General features: G+C 53.0%; 1 protein-coding gene across 6 annotated transcripts in view; it reads left to right on the top strand.

Annotated features, from left to right (window-relative positions):
- Positions 1-15,507, top strand: part of BICRA (BRD4 interacting chromatin remodeling complex associated protein) — a 74,652-nt gene that overhangs the window by 44,440 nt on the left and 14,705 nt on the right. For 4 of the 6 annotated variants that reach the window (XM_074316178.1, XM_074316177.1, XM_074316182.1 and 1 more), the window contains exons 2-7: positions 6,186-6,286; positions 8,327-8,372; positions 8,464-8,506; positions 10,467-10,532; positions 12,261-14,216; positions 14,899-15,075. In XM_074316178.1, the coding sequence (XP_074172279.1) occupies positions 8,332-8,372; positions 8,464-8,506; positions 10,467-10,532; positions 12,261-14,216; positions 14,899-15,075 (2,283 nt within the window). In that variant the 5' untranslated portion in view covers positions 6,186-6,286; positions 8,327-8,331. The remainder of the gene's footprint in view (positions 1-6,185; positions 6,287-8,326; positions 8,373-8,463; positions 8,507-10,466; positions 10,533-12,260; positions 14,217-14,898; positions 15,076-15,507) is intronic. The other 2 variants (XM_074316179.1, XM_074316180.1) reach the window with 2 other exon arrangements.

Here is a 15,507-nt window from a genome sequence, read left to right as displayed (position 1 = left end):
GGCTTCTGCATGGCTCCCAATGACAACGCAAAACTCCGATCGCATTACAAGTGCCGGAGGAATTCACACGAGTTTCTGGAAGGACACTTTGTCATTGTTGCGTCACGGCTGTTCTCTCTAGCTGGTTGTGGAGTTGAGGCCCACCTTTTTCTGCTTTTTATAGCAGGTGGTGAGAAATGAGGTTCTTCAGAATCACAGGGTCTGTCTGAGTTCGAATTCTGGTCCCGTAGTATTGTTTGAGGCAGGTGTTCTGACCCCTCTGAGTCTCTGTTTCCTGAGCTGTGAGACGTGAGTCAGCCTTCTTCCCACCTCATTGAGGCCGGGAGGGACCGGCGGGTCAGGAATTAGCACAGGGCCCGAGACTGAGGGAGCATTGAACCTGTGCAGGCTTTTCAAGGTGCATCAGTCAGCTTCAGCTTACGGTAGCCAAGTCTCATCCCCCCTCCTGTGTGTGCCCTCTGTGGGTTGACTGTGGCTCTGTCCACGTGTCCACTCCATTCTGGGACTCAGGCGGAGCCATGCGATGGCTCTTAAAGCTTCTGCACCCATGTGGGCAATTTTGGGTTGGCAACTTCTCACACCAATTATGGCCCCCTGGAATCACTTTTTCAAAAGCTTTGGATTATGTGTGTGTCCGGGAGAGGGGCATCCGGTGCCACCCTTGGTTGAGAATCGCTGTGCATGCTCCCCAAGGTCAAGGACTACATCTGCTTTTGCTCATTATGGTATTCCCAGCTTTCCCCATGCTGGACACATAATAGGTGCTTTATAAATGACCTTTTCACCAGGCTGCTCCTTGAATGAATGAATGAATGAATGAATGAATGAGTTTATTTAATTTCCTCTGCAAATTCATTTCATAAGTATTTATTGAGCTCCTAGTGTGTGCCATGCACTGTGCAGGCACTTGGGTGTCCCACAGGGAACAAAACAGGCAAAAATCCCTGTCCTTGGGGCGGGTTGACATTTTGGTTGGGGGCAGGACAGACAGTAAACAACCAATCAGAGAGACATATGACATTTAGTATTAAAGTGTTTTTGTAATTAAGAAATTCTCATTATGGGACATTTCAAATGTGCATAAAGCAGGGAGAATAGTAAAACATGGACCCCTCCCACCACCCCAATCAAGCAACTTCACCAATTTTCAGTTTTCCGCCACTCTTATCGACCATCATGGTCCAATAGCACTGTCTGCTTTCTGTCACGATCCAAGTGTTTTATATCTGTGCTACCCCGTATGCTAGCCACCAGCCACGTGTGGTTATTGATTGACCACTTGAAATGTGGCTAGCGTGACTGAGAACAAATATTTAATGTCATTTAGTTTCTTAATATGAATATATTTTATTTGACATTCCTAATTGTCCTTTTTCCCCCCAATTTTTAAGTCGTGGTAAAATACACATAACATAAAATTTACCATCTTAGCCATTGTTAAGGGGACAGCTCCATGACATTAAGTACAGCCACACTGTTGGGCAATCATCACTACGGTTCATCCCCAGAACTCTTTTCATCTTGCAGAACTGAAACTCTGCACCCGTAAACACTAACTCCCCATTCCTCTCCCCCTCCCACCCCCTAAGCCCCTGGCAACCACCATTCTGCTTTCTATCTGTACATGTGTCATACGTGGAATCATACAGTGTTTGTCGTTTTTTGTAACTGGCTCATTTCACTTAGCCTAGTGTCTTCAGGGGTCACCCATGTTATAAACTCTGTCAGCGTTTCCTGCCCGAATAGTATTTCATTGTCTGTAGACACCACATTTTGTTTCTCTGTTCATCTGTTGATGGACACTGGGGTTGTTTCTGAGTTTTGACTATTGGGATAGGCCTGCTATGAACACGGGTGTAGAAATAGCTCTCTGAGACCCTGCTTTCAATTCTTTTGGATGTATACCCAGAAGTGCAATTGCTGGATCATGTGGTAGTTCTATTTTTAATTTTTTGAGGAACCGCCAAACTGTTCTCCAAGCAGCTGCATCATTTTACACTCCCACCAACAGTGCACAAGGGCTCCAATTTCTCCTCATCCTCGCCAACACTTGTGATTTTCTGGGTTTTGATAGTCGCCATCCCAATGGGTGTGAGGTGGTGTCTGCCGTTTAGATTGCCTTTCCCTAATGATTAGTGATGCTGATCAACTTCTCATATGCGTACGGCCGTGTGGTATCTTCTTTGGAGAAATGTCTATTCAAGTCCTTTGCCCTCATTTTGTTTAATTCACTTAAACTTAAATGTACATAGCTGCATGTGGCTAGTAGCTACCGGATTGGACAGTGTACCCACAACAGGATTATTTTGCAGTAAATCACAGACATTCTATCATTTTGCCTCTAAATATTTCAGGATGTATTTCTAAAGGCCAAGGACTCTAAAGAAAAAAACAAAACAAAACGAAGCCATTATTACACCTAGAATCTTGATCATAATTTCGTAGCATCGTCAGATACGCAGGCAGCATTCAAATTCTATCTTTTTCAACAGTTGGCGTTCATTTGTGTCCTTAAAGTCTCCTCTGTCTGCTGGTTGAGAGCTGTGGGATGCCTGCGTATCCGAGAGCATGCGGGCGGGCACATTTCATCCTTCTGTGTGGCCCCTGGATCCCCCATAACTGCTCTATTTAGCCTCGTTGATCTCACCTGAGAAGTGGGGGTAACAACAGGGTTGGAAGGATTCAAGGAGACCTGGTGCCTTGAAGTTTAAGTTGCACCCTGTGCATAACCCTCAACTGAAGCAGATGACATAGAAACCCTTCCAAACGTGCTCAAGGGTGACACACAGCAAAAGGTACCACGTGGAAAAGCTGGGGCCTGGGATTTTTGTCCCCCCTGCCTGGGCTGTGGCCAGAAAGCTTTGGGAGTGGCCACACCTGCATAATATTCGCAGTGGCAGTTCCATGACTTACAGGCACACCTTGTTTTGTTGCACTTCACTTTACTGCCCTTCACAATGTTGCATTTTTTACAAATTGAAGGCGAGACCCTCCACCAGCAAAAAGAGTACAACTCAACTCGCTTTATTGGGACCCTTGCTTCATTGCGGTGCTCTGGAAACAAACCTGCAATATCTCCGAGGTCTGCCTGTATAACTAGTATGTATCGCTTACAAAATCCGTGAGGATTAAAGGTGTTCATATAAAACAATCCTGTGGAGGAACATAGTTATCCCCATTTTTAAGATGGGGAAACCGAGGCACAGAGGGCCTAAGTAACTTGTAGGATACATGGCTGGGAGGTAGCTATACTTGGATGGGAACCCAGGCCTCCTCTTACCTCCCCCCCACCTCCCCACACCTGCTTCTCCAGCAAAGAGCTCTTCACTACTCAAGGTGCCTTCGATTCCCACCCTAAGGACTGGGCCAGCAGAGCGCACACAGCAGCTTTGTAGATGTCAGCTGCTCAGAATCTGGGATGTTTGTTAAAAATGGAGTAATTCTGGCTCCTCTCATGACTTCTGATCTTCTCGATCCAGGGTAGGTCCTGAGAATCAGTGTGAGACCATGTGGAGAGGAGACTGGGGGGCAGAGAGCAGAAGCTGGAGGCCTCTGTACCTCTGACCTGTCCTCATTAGCCAGGGACGTTTAGTAGAACTCAAAAAATAATAATGTAGAGACCAATAATGTCAATACTGGCACCTGGTCTGTGCATACCACAAGACACCGTCACGTGAGAGGTGGGGACTAGGATTGTGCCCATTTTACAGATGAGGATCCTGAGGCCCAGAGAGGCAAAGTGACTTGCCCCAGGTCACCTAGCCCGTGTGTGGGGGAGCAGAGATTTGAACCCCTGACTCCAGCCCCAGGACTGGCACCCTACATGGGACCTCCTGGCAGTCACCTAATGGGGGACAGGTGCCAACCCCAGCCACTGAACGGGGCAGCCAGTCTCCCAGGAGCCCAGGCCTGCTGATCATGCCATATTCTTCTCTCTTTATTATGGAAACTTTCAAAAATATACAAAGTAATTAGAATGGTATGATAAAGTAAAGCCCCCAGATGCTTGTCATCCAGCTTTAACAGTTACCAACATTTTGTCATTCATGTCTCACCTCTCACCCCACCCACTGCCACTCCATGATGATGATTTATTTTTTTAGTTTTTAAAGGTGAAATTTATGTGTGTTGAAATGCACGAGTCTGAGCTGTTAAAATTTTAAGCCCTCATAACCGACACCCAATCACCATGTAGAATGCTTCCCCCGCCCCATTCGTTTCTCTAGTGCTATCATTGGAATGAAAAAACAGATAAAAATTGTCGCAGAGAAGTCTGGAGTCTCCCACTGGACATTCACCTGTGGACCCATTTGGAGAAGCCTGCTCAGGAAACACCCCCTCCTGGCTCTGATTCTGCTGTTAGGAGGTTTACAGAGCTTGGACCGTCCCCAAAACCTGAGGCAGGGTGGAGGGAAGAACTTGGGAAACGGGCCCTTGTGAACACCTCTGGACCAGGCCAGTGCACCTGGAATCTAGGTGGGACAGGACCCCATGCTCCAGGGTCTTGTGACAGATGCTTTCTAGATCTCTCTGGGGCCTGGGCCACTGGAGGAGGAGGGGAAGGCACTCCATGCTCCGGTTCCTCCTCTCTCTTCCATGCCACTCTCTTTTATCGCGTCTACAAATCTGAACTATCCCAGGCATTCCTAAAATGATAACAAAAGCCTGCACGTCACCCAGCTGTCTTATCTTGACATTTTTGCCATATTTGCTTCAGATTTTAAAAGAAAAACAACACGATGAGCATCCTCTGTGGGATTGTGGTTAAGGGCGGGGACTCTGGAGTTAGCCTGCTTTGGCTCAAACCCCAACTGGCCACTTCCAGCTGAGGAACCTTGGGCATGTTGCTAACTGTTCTGAGCCTCGGTTTTCTCATATGGAATGGTGCTGATAAACGCACCTGCCTTACAGGGCCTTAGAGAAGGTGAAATGGGTTAATACGTGCAGAGTGCTTAAAACCTGTGCACAATGGGCCCTAATTCAGAGACTCATTATCGTCATTACAGTGGAACCTCATTATTCACAGATTCTGTATTTGTTAATTTGCCTACTTGCTAACATTTGTCACCCCCAACTCTCCATACTCATAGTGCTTTCCCCCCGTCACTTGCAGGCATGTGCAGAGCCTTGAAAAACACACATGGGTCCAGCTGAGGTCACTGCTGTGGCCTCCCAGTGCAGTGCTGAAGCCCTGTCTAGTGTTCCCAAGGTCAGGAAGGCTGGGTTTTCCCCATGGAGAAAACAAGCTTCGTTCAGGCACGAGTTATAGTGCTGTCAACTATGCGTTGAATGTTCGTGAGTCAACAGTTTCTATTAAATAAGGTGTCCTTAAACGGAAACACAAATAAACCAAGGTTACGCATTGATTGGTTGATGAAAATGTGATGAGAGGCTTGTAGGAACCTGACCCCTTGTGTTTCCCCCAGGAGCGGTGACTCAGTATTCACTAATTCAGTGTTCACGGCGACTAGAGAACCTCAGTACCACGAATAACCAGAGTCGACTGTATTTTGTTAGATTGAACTGCCGCTAAATGATATTGTATAATGTTATATACTATTGTGTCGTGTGTGTATATATACACACGTGTATCTGTAGCACGGTATATATACAGAGGGTGCCAAAAAATGTATTCACATTTTAAGAAAGGAAAAAACTATTAAAATTATGATACTCAATGCATAACAAAAGATGAATACGAGTCACGTTTGACTTCTGCAATGACAAGAGGTGCTCAGAGTGGTGACCATCAGCGTCCAGACACTTCTGATTGCGGGGAACTGCTGCTTGAGCAACATTGACCAAAGTGTCCGCTTGTATCCATTGTTTTTTTTGGCACCCCCTGTAAATACATATTTACATATTGTATGTATGATAATATATAGTGTTGTTGTATGTGGTTTTGAACTTGTATTTGACCTCTCCTTTCTGACTTCCCTTTTAACATTGTCTCTTCAACCCTTCTCCTCTCCTGTCCTTCCCTTCCCCTTAGTCCTTCTCCATCCCTCCCCACTCTTCTTTTCCCTCCTCCTCCTCCCTCCCCCTGCTCCGCCCCCTCCTCCTCCTCCTCCTCCTCCTCCTCCTCCTCCTCCTCCTTCTCTCTCTGTCTCTCTCTCTCTGGCTACATCTTTCTCCTTTTCACTGACTTGCTCACTCACAGCCTCTCTCTCATTCTCTCTCCACAGCTGGCCCCTGAAAGGACGTTCCCCAAGTCCCCAGCTGGGGGCCCCGCATAGACCTGGAGTGGACACCCCCTCCTTCCCTTCATGATTCCTTTGTAGCACAGGTAACCAGTGGAGGATCCCAGTGCCTCCCCAAAGGGGTAGTTGTCCCTCCTTCCACTTCTCTGGGCCCACCTGGGCCCCTGGACAAGGAAGGGACTTCCTTCTTGGCAGAGCCTGCTTAGCAACATCTGCAGCCCCTGCTTCTCCAGCGTGGGCCCCCTGGCTCATTTGGGCCATCCCCCTGTGTCCACGCCAGCAACAGGCAGGATCTTTCTCCCTCCGTTCCCCCTCTCTCCAGATTCTTTGCAGATCTTGACTTTTGGTCTCCTGGCTGGGCTGTGTCCCCACTGTGGGCTGGTTGGGCAGGGCAGGGGCTTGTAGGCCATGGACCTAGTGACACAGGAAGAAAGAAGTATAGCCAGGGGCTGGGATATGGAGTCAGAGAGAGCATGTTGTCACCATTGCCTAATGCAGCAAGAGCTGAGAAAAGGCCTATCTGAGGACAGTCCCATGGCTCGCTCTGGGTGGGAGAGTGATTCGTGTGTGAGCCTCTGGGGATGTGTGTCTCTTGTCTGCATTGTCTGCCCTGCTGTAGACCCAGGCTTGTTACCCGGGGCTATAAAGTGTGTACGTGTGTGTATGTGTGCGTGTCCCATAAACCCTGGGAAGGTACGTGTCACATTTTTGGCCGCATGCATGTCTCTGACAAGGGGGTCTTTTGCTTTCATCAGCTTTTCCTACGTACTGTTCGGGGAAAAGCCTCACCCAGCTATGAGAGGAGGCTGGCTCTTCTTTATATCACAGAGCAGTTGAGGGTCCTGGGAGCTGGGGTGGCGATTAGGAGGTCTAGGTTAGGGGAGTTCAGAGAATGCTGGTGGAGTGAAGGGTTGTGAATCTGCTGAGCGCGCATGTGAGATGGTATGTGTGTGGTGTCAGTGGAGGGACTCACAGCAGTCATTGCGTCTTCTGTGAGGTTCAGGAACACCCCTCCACACCAAAAAGAGACAAGAGGGTAAGAACGCCATGGCCCTGGGCTGCAAACCTGCACCAGTGAGGGGCTGGGTATGATTTCTCATCATGTCATCCACGCATCACTGGGAGGAAGGATGAGCGGGTAGAGGGACAGGTGGCTCGTGTGTTGGGAAGAAAGGAAAGATGGATATTTGAGTGGCAGTTTGGAAAGATGGGCGGACGGGAGCTTGGAGGGAAGGAGGAGTGTTTGGAAATACAGAAGGTTAGGTGGGTGGTGGGGTGGACAGACAAATGCAGACTCAGTTCCCTCATCTGTAGAATGGGCCCATTGGGCTCCCTCCCTCTTCACGGGAGTGCTTGGGACAGTGCCTAGTGCAGTGTACGCACTCGACAAGACAAACGTTAGGCATCCCCATCCTCATGCTGACGGGCTCAGCCTGGCCTGGGCAGCTCCTCTGACTTGGAGCAACCATCCTCCTGGCCCCGCTCCCTCTCTCTGCCCTCCCTTGGGAACCACAGTACATATGTCTTCAGGGGGGGTACCCAGAACCTGGGCCGAGAAGTCCTTCTTGCCTCCTCCACCCAAACATCTGCAGGACAGACCCCTACCTCACCCCTCTCAGGAAAGCATGGTGGTGAAAATCACAGGCCCAGGGGTCAGACTTCCTGGGTTCAAGACCTGCCTCTGCCACCTGCTAGCTGGGAGGTGGAGAATGATGGCCCCTGTGCCTCCGTTTAGTCATCTGCAAAGTGGGGGTGGCAGGACCCACCTCCTTGTGGGATACCATGAGGATCAAGTGAGTTAAGTGTGTGTGCAGCACTTAGCTCGGGGCCTGCGTGTGGTCAAGGCTTGCTTAGTCTTGGGTGACGTCATCATCATCGTTATCAGGTGCGGGGGAGAGTGAGAGGAGAGGAGGAAAAGGCAGCTGTGCCTGGTCCCGAGGCTCTGCAGGAAGGGCACCCAAGGGATGCTCCCCACCCCCACCCATGGCCATAGACTCAAGGGAACAGAAACCCTGACCCCTCCAAGGGCCTTGGACCCAGGGAGTGGTCCTTGAAGGGAGGGTCCTGGCATGCTGCCGAAATCTAACCTCGTCTCCCTTACCCTCTTCCTACCCTGCCCCACCTAGTGGCGATGGATGATGAGGATGGGAGATGCTTACTAGACGTGATTTGGTGAGTAACAGGCTCCTTCCTACCCTCTTTGCCCCTCCCCTCCCCCACCCACCTCTCACCTCTTCAGTGCCTCTTCCCTTCTCTCTTTCAGTGACCCTCAGGCCCTCAATGACTTCTTACATGGATCCGAGAAGGTGAGTGCAGGGCAGGGAGGCATTCCCAGGGTATGGAGCTGTGGAACTGGGAGTTGACATGTTTTTCTGATTCGGTAGACACCTGCTCCCTGCCTTCTGTAAGCCAGCCACTGGGGTTATGGCAAAGAGCAGACGAAACGGCAGACCCCTGTCCTCAGGCCATACACATTTCCTTGGTCAGCAAAGCAACCACTAACCAATAAAGGTGACTGGAAAGCACCATGCAGAGTAGGGTTAGAAATAATAGTGTCACATGCACAACCAAAGTGGTTTAAAAGAAAATGAATGGCAGGTGTGGTCAAGGAGACTCACCCTAAGGTGACACTGAAGGTGCACCTGTGGGATCAGAATGAGGTGCCCACGGTGCTCCAGGCAGGGAAAGAGCAGGTACAAAGTGGGAGCATTTGGCACGTTCAAGGAACAGAAAGAAGGCTTGTGGGGCCAGAATGAAGGAGAAACTACTAGGAGGTAAGACTGGAGTGGACGAAAGTCAGTAGGACATACAGGCCCTGGAAGACTTGGCTTGAGGAGTTTCGATTTTATTCTGAACGTGACAGGCAGCTCTGATGGGTTATTAAGCAGGAGAATGCCATGTTTGATTTGCAACCCAGGGAGTGGACGAGTGTGGAAGAGGGGAAGTCTGTTGAGCCACGAGGAGTTGTTTCAGTCGTCTAGGTCGCGTAACAAATTATGCCAACACTTAGTGACTTAAAACAGCGTTTATTAGAGCTCTCACAGTTTGTGAGGGTCAGGAATCAGTGAGTGGCTTAGCTGGGTGGTCTGGGTCAGATGTCGGCTGGGGCTGCTGTCATCGGAGGGCCTGTCTGGGGCTGGAAGACAAGCTTCCATGACTCATTCCCATGGCTGTTGGCTGGAGGCCTCAGCTCCTCACCACGAGGGCATCTCCTTAGGACTGCCTGAGTGTTCTCACAGCCCGGCAGCTGGTTCCCCCAGAGCAAGTGACCCAAGGAAGAGAGCCAGGCGGAAGCTCAATGCCTTTTATGACCTGGTCTTGGAAGTCACACACTGTCACTTCCGTCAGATTATATTCACTAGAAGCAAATCACTAAGCTGACCCACACTCATAGGGAGAGGAAAGGAGCTCCACTTCTTGAAACGAGAAGTATTGCTTTGTGGAGCGGAGGCAAATGCAATGGGATGACAGTGACCTGGGCAAGTGGCATGACAGTGGAGGAGGGGCCAGGTGCTGCCTTTGTTTTGGGGTCTGTCTGGGAGGCAGAGTCAAGCAGATTTGCTGGTGGATTAGGTGTTAAGGAAGAGAGTGTCTAGATTGCCTCCTGGATTTTGGCCTGAGCAACTAAGTGGGTTGTGGTACCGATTTCTGTGATTGGGAGTTTACGTTGGATTCCAGAAATCCATGGAGGGCTTTTGGATATTCCAGCCTGGGGTTCTGGAGAGACATCCAGCTGGAGAGAGAAATTGCGGGGGAGGCCTCTCACCTTGGCCCTGGACAGACAGACATTCACTGGGCTTCTGCGGATGCAGGCCCTGTCCGAGGTGCTGAAGGTGCTCCTTGGGAATCAGCCAGGGCCCTGCCCTTTCAGAGACCTGTACAGCTCGGCAGGTTAGGTCCGGGCCAGTGGGGAGGCCAGATGCTTGGAGTGACTTAGTGAGAAGGGACGGATGGTTATTGGGAGGAGACGGAGGTGGCATACCTGACAGGCCCTGAAGGATGTGTTACCAAAGAGATGAAGGACAAAAGGCAGGGGCACAGCCTGGGCAAAGGCAGGGAGGCAGGATTCTCAAGTTCAAGGCAGGCATGATGTCAGAGGAATTTTGGAAGCCAGGCTAAGGGACTCAGTGTTGGGGACATCTTGCTTCCCACCTCGTGTTTGTCTTTTTGTCCCGTGTAACCCTAAATTGTTTTTTGTTCTAGAGCATGGGCTGGCCTACTGCCCAGCTGACCTTTGACCTTGGGTGGGGGCGGGTCTTGTTGCAGCTCGACAGTGATGACCTCCTGGATAATCCCGGGGAGGCCCAAAGTGCCTTCTATGAAGGTCCTGGGGTAAGTGGCCCCGCAGGCTCCTTCCCAGTCATCGCCCAAGTTGCCCACAATGGCAGCCAGCGGGAGGGAGGCCCTGAAGGCAAGAGGGAAGGGGTTACACTCAGCCCTGGAGGCACTTTGTGGGGAGGAGGGCAGGGGCAGTCACTGAGAGCTGTGTTGGTAGAGGCAGGACTGGCTGCTGGACCACTCTGGCCCTGCCTGCAGGCCACTCGGAGAAGGAGGGGAGGGTCCTGGGCCCTGGCCTTGGCGCCTTGGGGCTCAGCTGGTGCAGAGTGGTTCTGGGAGCTGAGGTAGATGCCAGCTCTGGGCTTCACAGAGAGACACTTCTCTGGGGAGCAGGAGGTATGGAGGCCTGGGGACCTGTCCCTGCTCAGCCATGTGGGGTGTTGTGACCTAGGGAAAGGGGATCAGCTGATGCAGTCCTCAGTCTCCATCTGGAAAATGAAGGTGGGGTGATGAGCAAAGTTCAGAGTGAGGACTGCAGTGGGTATTTATTGAGCATCTACTGTGTGCCTGACTGTGCCGGACCCATCAGTAAATGCCAGTTGTCCTTTCTTCTTTCTCTCTTGCTGCTTCTGCCTCCTTCCTCCTCTCCTCTCCCTCCCCCTCCTTTTTCCTCCTTCCCCTCTTCTCTCTCCCTCCCCTTATTCCCCCTTCTCTTTTTCCCCTTCTCCCTCTTCATCATTGTAGCTATCATTTACTGAACACTTATTATCCACCAAGCCCTTTACAGAAATTTTCATTTAGTTCTCACAACTGTAATAATATATTCTGAATAATTTATCTTTCGCAATATAAATTATTACATCCAGAACCCAACAAATAAACATCATTTCATGTTATTACATTTATAGACTGAGTAACGATGATGAACCTTTATTCTTATTTTGTGACCACCATTCTCATCACCACTGTCATTTTTTAATACCTAAGGTTGGGTTCTAAGCACTCCTGTGTGTGATGTCAGTGAATGTCACGACCGTCCTAGGAGGCTATCTGGTCAAGTATCAGTGGGGATTCCATGCCATAAGCATAATTATTGCTCATGGATATTTGCACAAATATGCATACACATATTTACACATACGTGTCCTGCATGGGAAGCATTTTTGAGAAACGTCAGACTCACAGCACACTTGGCACAAAGTAAGGTTCAGCAGCAGTAGTGGCCCTGGCTGCTGCTGTGTTTAATAACCAGGAACTTTTATCAAAATAAAACCTTTGGGGCCAGGCATGTTTCAGAATTCATGGTGTTTCAGATTCTGGAAGGGTGATGCTGAATGTGTGTGTGTGACGTGTAACAACACGCTCGTTCACCTTTCCGTGGTCAGACTTACGAAGGGTCATGCTATGTGGGTAAATTGTGCCTTTCCCCAAGAGCGCCACTTCGGTTCTGGTCAGGTTTTGCTGCCAAAGAGTTATAAAAACATTCGTGGTTTTCAGGGCCTTTGGGGTTTGGGAATTTCAGATAAGAATTCAGGGGCTGTATGACTATTCAAAAAATGGTTTTATTACATTCTACGGATACGTACAGATGGGGAAAGGAGCCGGATTCTATAAGCTAAGCCCTGGTGGAGCTGGATTTGAACCCAGATCCAGCCACTTCCAGATGGAATGTTCTTTCTGACTATGCGACCCTGACACCCAAGTGTCCTCTGTTTCAGCCGTGCCCTGAGCCTGGCCCTTTGCTAATCTCAGATCTTTCCTTCCCACCTTATTTGGCCCCAGCTCCATGTTCAAGAAGCTTCTGGCAACCACTTGAACCCAGAGCCCAGCCAGCCGGCCCCCAGTGTGGACCTAGACTTCCTGGAAGATGACATCCTGGGCTCACCCGCAGCAGGGGGCGGCAGCGGGGGCAGCGGGGGCGCGGACCAGCCCTGTGACATCCTCCAGCAGAGCCTCCAAGAGGCCAACATCACCGAGCAGACGCTCGAAGCGGAGGCTGAGCTGGACCTGGGCCCCTTCCAGCTGCCCACCCTGCAGCCTGCAGATGGTGGGGCAGTCCCGGCAGGTGCCGGAGGGGCTGCTGCTGTGGCCACGGGGCCCCAGGCCCTCTTCCCAGGTGGCACAGATCTGCTGGGACTACAGGCCCCACCCACCGTGCTGACCCACCAGGCCCTGGTGCCACCTCAGGATGTGGTCAACAAAGCCCTGAGCGTCCAGCCCTTCCTGCAGCCCGTGGGCCTCGGCAATGTGACCCTGCAGCCCATCCCGGGCCTCCAGGGCCTGCCCAACGGCAGCCCTGGAGGTGCCACAGCGGCCACACTTGGCCTGGCACCCATCCAGGTGGTGGGCCAGCCCGTCATGGCACTTAACCCCCCCACCTCCCAGCTCCTGGCCAAGCAGGTGCCTGTCAGCGGCTATCTGGCCTCAGCGGCCGGCCCCTCAGAGCCAGTGACCTTGGCGTCCGCGGGGGTCTCGCCGCAGGGGGCCGGCCTTGTCATCCAGAAGAACCTCCCAGCTGCGGTGGCCACCACGCTCAATGGGAACTCAGTGTTTGGAGGAGCAGGAGCTGCCACAGCAGCAGCCACCGGGGCGCCCTCAGGGCAGCCGCTGGCGGTGGCCCCGGGCCTCGGCACGTCACCGCTGGTTCCGGCGCCCAATGTGATCCTGCACCGCACACCCACGCCCATCCAGCCCAAACCTGCCGGTGTGCTGCCCCCCAAGCTCTACCAGCTGACACCCAAGCCATTCGCCCCTGCAGGCACCACGCTTACCATCCAGGGCGAGGCGGGGGGCCTCCCGCAGCAGCCCAAGGCCCCCCAGAACCTGACTTTCATGGCAGCGGGCAAGGCAGGCCAGAACGTGGTGCTGTCGGGCTTCCCAGCACCTGCCCTGCAGGCGAATGTCTTCAAGCAGCCTCCTGCCACCACCACAGGGGCGGCCCCGCCTCAGCCCCCCGGGGCCCTGAGCAAGCCCATGAGTGTCCACCTCCTGAATCAAGGCAGCAGCATCGTCATCCCTGCTCAGCACATGCTGCCGGGCCAGAACCAGTTCCTGCTGCCCGGTGCATCCGCCGTCCAGCTCCCCCAGTCGCTCTCGGCCCTCCCGGCCAACGTGGGTGGGCAGATCCTGGCAGCTGCAGCCCCCCATGCCGGTGGACAGCTGATCGCAAACCCCATCCTCACCAACCAGAACCTGGCAGGCCCACTGAGCCTGGGGCCCGTGCTGGCCCCCCATTCTGGGGCCCACAGTGCCGCCCACATCCTCTCGGCTGCCCCCATCCAGGTGGGCCAGCCTGCCCTCTTCCAGATGCCTGTGTCCCTGGCCGCGGGCAGCCTGCCCACACAGAGCCAGCCGGCACCCACCGGCCCTGCTGCCACCACCGTCCTCCAGGGGGTCACTCTGCCCCCCAGTGCCGTGGCCATGCTGAACACCCCCGACGGCCTGGTGCAACCGGCCACCCCTGCTGCCACTGGCGAGGCGGCACCTGTCCTCACGGTGCAGACAGCCCCCCAGGCACCCCCCACAGTCAGCACCCCACTGCCTTTGGGCCTCCAGCAGCCTCAGGCACAGCAGCCCCCCACACAGGCCCCCACCCCTCAGGCTGCTGCCCCACCTCAGGCCACCACCCCCCAGCCCAGCCCAGGCCTGGCGTCCAGCCCAGAAAAGATCGTGCTGCCGCCCTCTGCCACCACCACGGCCATCCTCACTCAGGATTCCCTACAGATGTTCCTGCCCCAGGTAACCAGGGCTGCACTGGGCTGGAGAGGAGGGATGGGGACGGGGGTAGGGGACGGGGTCTGCGGTGGAGAAGGGCCGAGAGCAGCAAGGCAGTGGCTGGGGAGGTCTTCTGGGTTAGAGCATCTCAGAGATGGCACCCTTGCTCTGGGTAGCAGTGTCCCCTAGGGGGAGGCCTGAGGGTGACAGGGAACGACTGTGTGACAGGAAACAGAAGACAAGGAGGGAAGTTGACACAGCAGAGGGACAGACAGATAAGGAGAGGGATTTGGCTGGCTGACAGATTGAAAGACTGATGCGGAGAGTGAATGGCTGGCTGACTGACAGAAAGACTGACAAGGAGAGTCTGACTGGCTGACAGAGACAGACAGACTGCCCTCTTGCTGGAGATTGGGCGAAAAGACATGGAGAGACAGGGCAGGAGAGGTGGAGGGGGAGGTGGCTCTGGAAGCTGGCTGACCTCCAGGGACTGAGTGAAAGGTGCTGCTCAGGCTTCAGCCGCCCTGGCACCTGGACCACAGGGCTGCCAGCCCCCCGGCTTCTGTGCCCAGCTTCTTGGTGCCCCTCACACCCAGTTCCCATCATCTCCTTGTCTGGAGCATCAGTGCGGGTGGGGGTCTCGGGGTGGGGAGGCAGCAGGTGTGTGGGGGCAGCTTGATGACCCTGTGTGGGCTGCCCATTTCAGGAGAGGAGCCAGCAGCCCCTCTCCGCCGAGGGCCCCCACCTCTCCGTGCCTGCCTCGGTCATAGTCAGCGCCCCGGCTCCCGCCCAAGACCCAGCCCCGACCACCCCTGTCGCCAAAGGAGCTGGCCTCGGCCCTCAGGCCCCCGACGGCCAGGCTTCCCCGGTGCCAGCCCCCCAGGTAGATGAACCCCGGTAGCCTCTGTCCTAGCTCAGACCAGGCTTGCCCCCGCATCCCTCTCCCGCTCCCCACCCTGGCTTCCCCGCCTGTCTCTCTGTCTCGCTGGCTTGGGAAATGGTGCTCTCCTTTGCTCCCCAGATATTTCCTGAGGGCCTCCTGACAGTCATGGACGCTTGAGACCAGGGTCAGCCCCAGGGGAGCCCACATTCTAGGCAGGAAATTGATACACACAACAGGAAATCGATGATTTCCTAAAATTCTCATTTGCATATCTGGATAAGTAAAACGTTCAGATATTTCACATTTCAAAGGATGTAGATGAAAAGCCCCCTCTCCTGAACCTTAGCTTCCTGCTTTCTCTCCCCAAGGTGGTTTCTTACCTTTTCCATGTACAGACAAGCAAAATGACATCTAGGAATCTTCTTCCATTTT

The sequence above is a fragment of the Rhinolophus sinicus genome, linkage group LG11, assembly GCF_036562045.2.
Source record: "Rhinolophus sinicus isolate RSC01 linkage group LG11, ASM3656204v1, whole genome shotgun sequence".
In the NCBI taxonomy this organism is placed as follows: Eukaryota; Metazoa; Chordata; class Mammalia; order Chiroptera; family Rhinolophidae; genus Rhinolophus; species Rhinolophus sinicus.
The sequence above is the reverse complement of the archived record's forward strand: the minus strand, read 5'-3'. Positions and strand labels throughout refer to the sequence as shown.